At 50.2% G+C, this 6,252-nt stretch overlaps 1 protein-coding gene across 1 annotated transcript in view; it reads right to left on the bottom strand.

Moving 5' to 3' along the window:
• The window catches only part of igf1ra (insulin-like growth factor 1a receptor), a 135,714-nt gene extending 134,667 nt beyond the window's left edge, over positions 1-1,047 (bottom strand). The window contains exon 1 of the mRNA XM_038784459.1: positions 510-1,047. Coding sequence (XP_038640387.1) covers positions 510-1,047 — 538 coding nt within the window. The remainder of the gene's footprint in view (positions 1-509) is intronic.
• Positions 1,048-6,252: the final 5,205 nt, after the last annotated feature.

The following is a 6,252-nucleotide window of genomic DNA, read 5'->3' as shown; positions in this document are numbered from 1 at the left end:
CACACACCCCACCCCCCACACACACACACACCCCACACACACACACCCCACCCCTACACACATCCAACCCCCACCCCCACACACATCCAACCCCCACCCCCACACACCCCACCCCCACACCACACCCACACATTCCCCCCATACACACACCACCCACCCCCCCCCCCACACACACACACCCCCCACCCCCACACACAACCCCCACCCCCACACACAACCCACCCCACCCCCACACATCCCGCCCTGCTCCCACCCACCCAGAGACACACCCCCCTCACAACACACCCAACCCGCCACCCCCCGCACACACCCCACCCCCCTCACCCACACACCAGCCCCCCCCCACACACACCACCAGCCCCCCCACATACCCCACCACGCCCTTCCCCCAACCCCACCCCCAGAGGAAGGAAGGACAGACACACTCACGGGAAGATGCAAAATCTGTGCAACTCAAGATTCAAACCATTCACTAGTTCATCAGGTGAAAGGTCAGAGGTCAGCCCTACCTTTCTGGCAGTGGTTGGCATTCCAGCAGCGGTAATTGTACTGGTTGTTCATGCCAGTCTTTGCACAAAGTGGCCGGTCCTCCATGGTTCCCGGGCAGACGTCCCCGCACTCACTCTGCTGCTTATTCCGATCGATGTAGTTATTCTCCACGGGGTCCAGGATAAGGGACCAGTCAATGGTGGACAGGTAGCAGAGGTCGTGGTTCTTCTCGATGCGAACGGCGCCCCGGGTGATATTCTGGAGGCTGTACAGCCCGATCTCCTTCAAGTGAATCATTTCGAAGATGACCAAGGCGTAGTTGAAGAACAGGTTGATCCCGCGGATGACGGCGAGGTTCGGAAAGAGATCCCTCAGCGTCTCCAGCCCGTAGACGCGGTACAGCAGCAGGTAATCGGTGATGACCGTCAGCTTTGGGAATCGGAGGGCGCGGAAGTCTTCCGCTTTTCCTTTGAAGATGAGCAGGATCTGCAGGTAGCCCTCTATTATGGTGCAGTTCTCCAGCTGCCGAAGATCGCCCACGTGATTTCTGATATCCATACCACTGCATACTGAAAGAGAAATGAAATTAACGGTCATGTTACCAATATAAACACAAAGTGTGTCAATTCTATCACAATCATTAATCACAAAAAGTGAAAGATTTATCCCTGGGCAAAAAAAAGACATGCTGTCGAAGCTTTTAATCTTGCACTATTTCAGGACAGATGCACGAGTGCCAAATTTCAAAGGGAGCATCTGTTTATACTGTACGGGAAAAGGGTGCAGAGGATTGCAAGCCGACTCTGATTGGTTGAGGTGTTGCCATGGAGAATGCCCCAGGGAGCTATCAATTCCCACGCTTTTGTTTAATTCAAAAAAGGCGGACAGCCTGGACATGTTCATTTTAGCTGCAGAGGACAGGTCCCCGAGCACCAATATATGTAGCTCCCAGCAAGCGTGAGTGAACCACTCTGTCAGCTCAACGGCGGGTAATCTTAAATTGCTTGTTAGTGTCATTCTTAGCACGCTAATTCTCAGCAAGTGCTGTCCAACCACACAATTGGTATTCACTCATTCAACTCACTGTGGCACAGGTGCTGGCCATTTGGCCCATTGGAGTCCATGCTGGTTTCCTGGAGAGCAATCCACTCTATCCCTGTAGCCCTGCAAGTTTATTGCCCTCAAGTGCGCACCCTACATCCTTTTGCAATCAGAAATCTCCGCTTCCAACCTCGTGACCAGCAAGCTGGTTGGCAGACAAGGAACAAAGAGCAGGAACAAACAATTTTCTAAATGGCAGGCAGTGACTAGTGGAGTGGAGCAGGGGTCGGTGCTGGGACCCCAGCTGTTCACAAGATATATTGATGATTTAGGTGAAGGAATTAAATGTAATATCTCCAAATTTTCAGATGGCGCCAAGTTGGGTGGGAGGGTGAGCTGTGAGGAGGACGCAGAGATGCTTCAGTGGGATTTGGTCAAGTTGAGTGAGTGGGCAAACGCATGGCAGATACAGTTCAATTTGGGGAAATGCGAGGTTATCCACCATGGTAGCAAAATAAGATTGGCAGATTATCGGAATGGCCACAGATTGAGAGAGGGGAGAGTGCAACGAGACCTGGGTGTCCTCATAGACCAGTCACTGAAAATATGCGTGCAGGTGCCGCAGGTGGTAAAGGCGGCAAATGGTACATTGGCATTCATGGGGAGAGAATGTGAGTGCAGGAGCAGGGATGTCTCGCTGCAATTATACAGGATCCTTGGAGAGGCCACGCCTGGAATAGTGCGCAGTTTTGGTCTCCTTATCCGAGGAAGGTTAGGTGGTGTTACAGGGATAGGGCGGGGGAATGGGCCTGGGTGGGGTGCTCTTTCATAGGGCCGGTGCAGACTCGATGGGCCGAATGGCCTCTTTCTGCACCGCAGATATACAGTGAAAGGTGTTATTGCTGCAGAGGGAGTGAAGCAAAGGTTGGCTAGACCGATTCCAGGGATGGCGGGACTGACATAGGAGGAGAGACCGAGTCAGTTCGGATTATATTCGCTGAGGGAGGCACCGTAGCACAGTGGGTTAGCACTGCTGCCTCACACCCCCGAGGACCCGAGTTCGATCCCGGCCCCGGGTCACTGTCCGTGCGGAGTTTGCACATTCTCCCAGTGTCTGCATGGGTCTCACTCCCACAACCCAAAGATGTGCAGGCTGGGTGGATTGGCCACGCTAAATTGCCCCTTAATTAGAAAAAAAAAAGAATCAAGTTACTCTAAATTTGTTTTAAAAAAAAGAGAAAAAAAAGGGTAGAAAAGGATCATATCCGTTGGAGTTCAAAATGAGGGGGCATCTCAGACACCTATAACAATTCTAACAGGGCCAGACAGGGTAGATACAAGGAAGGATGTCCCTAATCACAGATACCAGGGGTCACAGATGGAGCAAACGGGGTGAACCATTTAAGGCTGAGAGAAGAACAAATCTGTTCACCCAGAGAGTGGGGAGCCTGTGGAATTCGCTTCAACAGAAAGCAGTTGAGGCCAAAACATGTTATGTTTTCAAGAAAGAGTAAGATATATCCCTTGGGGCTAAAGAGATCAAAGGAAATGGGGGGGGAAGTGGGAACAGGTTACTGAATTGGGCGATCAGTCATGATCATAATGAATGGTGGAGCAGGCTAGAAGGGCCGAATGGCCACCTTATGTTTTGTAACTAAAACCTCTCACCCCCATTGTGGTAAGTGGCCATGTAATTCTTCAGCATTCAACAAGGACCCATTCGCTCTAATACTGGAGACAGTGCAGTCCACTCTCGGAATGGCCCAAGCTGGTTATTGAGGAGCTAAAGCGACCTATTTAGCGTGACAGTATGAGTGCTCGAAAATGCTTCAATTAAAATGTAAGTCAGTCGTGGTTCTCACACTGAAGAGCTACGGCCAGAGATCCTCACGGGAATGCAGAGTAAAAACCAAGACTTCGACGTACTAGTGTAATGAACTTTCCTGGACAAGATCTTCGCTCCACAAATAAATTGATGCACTTCCCATGGGGGCCTCCTGATCAGCCTCCGACCTTGAACACTCTGTAAAGTTGAACTCATCCAAAACTGTTTATACTCCAACTTCGATCAAGGGTAGAGTGCTCTTTCGGAGCAGACTCGATGGGCCAAATGGCCTCCTTCTGTACTGAGGGATTCAGTGAAGTCCCATTCACCCGTCACCTGTGCTCAATGACCTACGACAGCTCCTGATCTGATTAAAATTCTCATCCTCCATAGCCATACATACTCCTCCAGCCCTACCAACCTCCAAGATCTCGGTTTCCCTCCAATTCTGGCCCCAGCACATCCCCAATTTTATCGCCGTCACTATCAGCAGCGGCACTTTCCGCTGCCCCCCCCCCCCCCCCCCAAAGGACTGGAATTCCTCCCTGAACCTCTCTACCCTTCTTTAAGATGCTCCTTAAAGGCCCACCTCTTGGGCCTCTGCCCCGATATCCTTTGACATGGCTTTGAGTCAAATTTCATTTTTCAACACTTTTTGAATGTTTTACTATTTCAAAGGCGCAACATAATTGCACCTTGTTGTTGCCCCACTGAGAAATCTAACGGAAGGGCCAAGCCTCACAGTGCAGAGCACTGAAGTTGAGGAAGAGAGGTTGAATCAAGTGGTCAGGCAAAGCCAGAGAGAGTTAGTAAAACCAGGAATACTCTGCTGGCTTCACTTACACTGCAGTTTGTTCTGGCTGTCCCCTTATAATCGAAGTTACTGCACAGCAAACATTCGCAAACGGTTCAGTTTTATCACTTCAACTACCAGCATTCACTAGTGTTTACTCAACACACAAGGTGCTTGAAGAAGCAGATCTTTATCGCACCTAATGTCTTTGCATGATGAACCGTATGCAAGAGACTTCACCTCCCACTGCGACAGAAGTGGGGGGGGGGGGGGGAGAGAGAGAGAGCGAGAGAGAGAAAGACCCCACCACGAGTGTGACCAAGACCCAAAAATCCAGCAAGCCGGGCTTTTAATTCAATTATTAAGTACCCACCTCACAGAACAGTGATTGAACCCTTTGTACACGTGTACACACACACAGTGGGCAGCAGGGTAGCATGGTGGTTAGCATAAATGCTTCACAGCTCCAGGGTCCCAGGTTCGATTCCTGGCTGGGTCACTGTCTGTGCGGAGTCTGCACATCCTCCCCGTGTGTGCGTGGGTTTCCTCCGGGTGCTCCGGTTTCCTCCCACAGTCCAAAGATGTGCGGGTTAGGTGGATTGGCCATGCTAAATTGCCCGTAGTGTCCTAAAAAGTAAGGTTAAGGGGGGGTTGTTGGGTTACGGGTATAGGGTGGATACGTGGGTTTGAGTAGGGTGATCATTGCTCGGCACAACATCGAGGGCCGAAGGGCCTGTTCTGTGCTGTTCTATGTTCTACACACACAGACAGACACACACACACACACACATTTCAATGGAGTCCCACGGCCATTAGAATTTTGTACAAGTGGAGCAAAAATATATGATATCACATAGGCCCCAACATTTTATAATATTCATAGAATCAGTGTGTCCTTTATCTGTCAAGACTGTAGGGTGTTCAACTTCACAAACTCAGGGCCAATTCCATTGGGCAGTGCTTCAAGATCTGCCCCCACTCCAACCTCAGCCCTTCCTGCGCTCCCAACTAAAACCTGCCAGCGGGTAATCCAAAATCCGGGTGCATCTGAAATCCGGCACGACTTCAACCAGACAGTGCCGCATTTTGGACATCGGACCTGCATGGAGACCATTATTTTCCTTGCAGCATCACACTGCACTTTCCGACATTCATTCGGGAAGGAGAACTCCGCATTTCTGTTCGTGTGTGCGGGCGCGTGTGGGAAAATGACTTTCTGACTTTATTCTCAGATGCAACCTTGAGATTTCGCCCAGTCGCTCTTAATTCCCCCACCATCTGTCCCTACTCGACTGATCCATCAACATCCTAAACATCTCGGTCGGGTCATCTCGCCATCTTCCACACTCAAGGAAGCCGAGCTCATTCTTTATTTATTTTAAATCGCTACCTCCAGCTGACTGGGCCCCAAGCACTGGGATCGCCTCTCTGAACCTCTCCATCTCTCTGACCTCCTTGAGGACGAACCTTAAGGCCCATCTCTTGGGCCAAGCTCTTTAGGCACCTGGCACAATATCTTTCCATTCGGCTTGGGAGTCAAATTTCGTTTTCAAGGCTTTTGCTATTTCCGAGGCGCCACACAAATGCACGTTGTTGTTGTCCAGCTGAGAAACCTAGAGGAAGGGCCAAGCCTCGTCATGTCGACCACCGAGGAGGCGAGAAGCTAAATCAAGTAGCAATGGTCAGGTGAAGCTAGAGTTAGTAAAATCAGGAACAACTTTCAAGATATTGAAGGAGAGACGGTACAGGAATTGCCCAGGGTAAAATAAAAAGTAAGTAACAACCATTTGATTCCATCTCGGATGCAAATGAACAGCAGGATTCATGTTGCAAGTACAGTGGAAGTCAATCCAGTTTGGGTGTACGCCTGCACAAAGAAATTAGAGGGACAATTATGAATCGGAGGCGATGCAAATATAGGTCAGGGGCAGCATGTGACGCAGTGGCCTTCCCCTGCCCACACGCACCCACTGGATGTACCTACAGCTTTCAGAATTAACATTCTGCACTGTGTACTGATCAGCAGCTCGCTTGCTGTGTCTAAGCGAGCTTTAATCAGCAACAGCAGGATTCAATTTACATCAGTGAATGAAAACTGCATCCA

Source organism: Scyliorhinus canicula, chromosome 24 (assembly GCF_902713615.1).
Source record: "Scyliorhinus canicula chromosome 24, sScyCan1.1, whole genome shotgun sequence".
Taxonomy (NCBI): Eukaryota; Metazoa; Chordata; class Chondrichthyes; order Carcharhiniformes; family Scyliorhinidae; genus Scyliorhinus; species Scyliorhinus canicula.
Note: the sequence above shows the minus strand (reverse complement) of the source record. Positions and strands in the feature narration are given on the sequence as shown.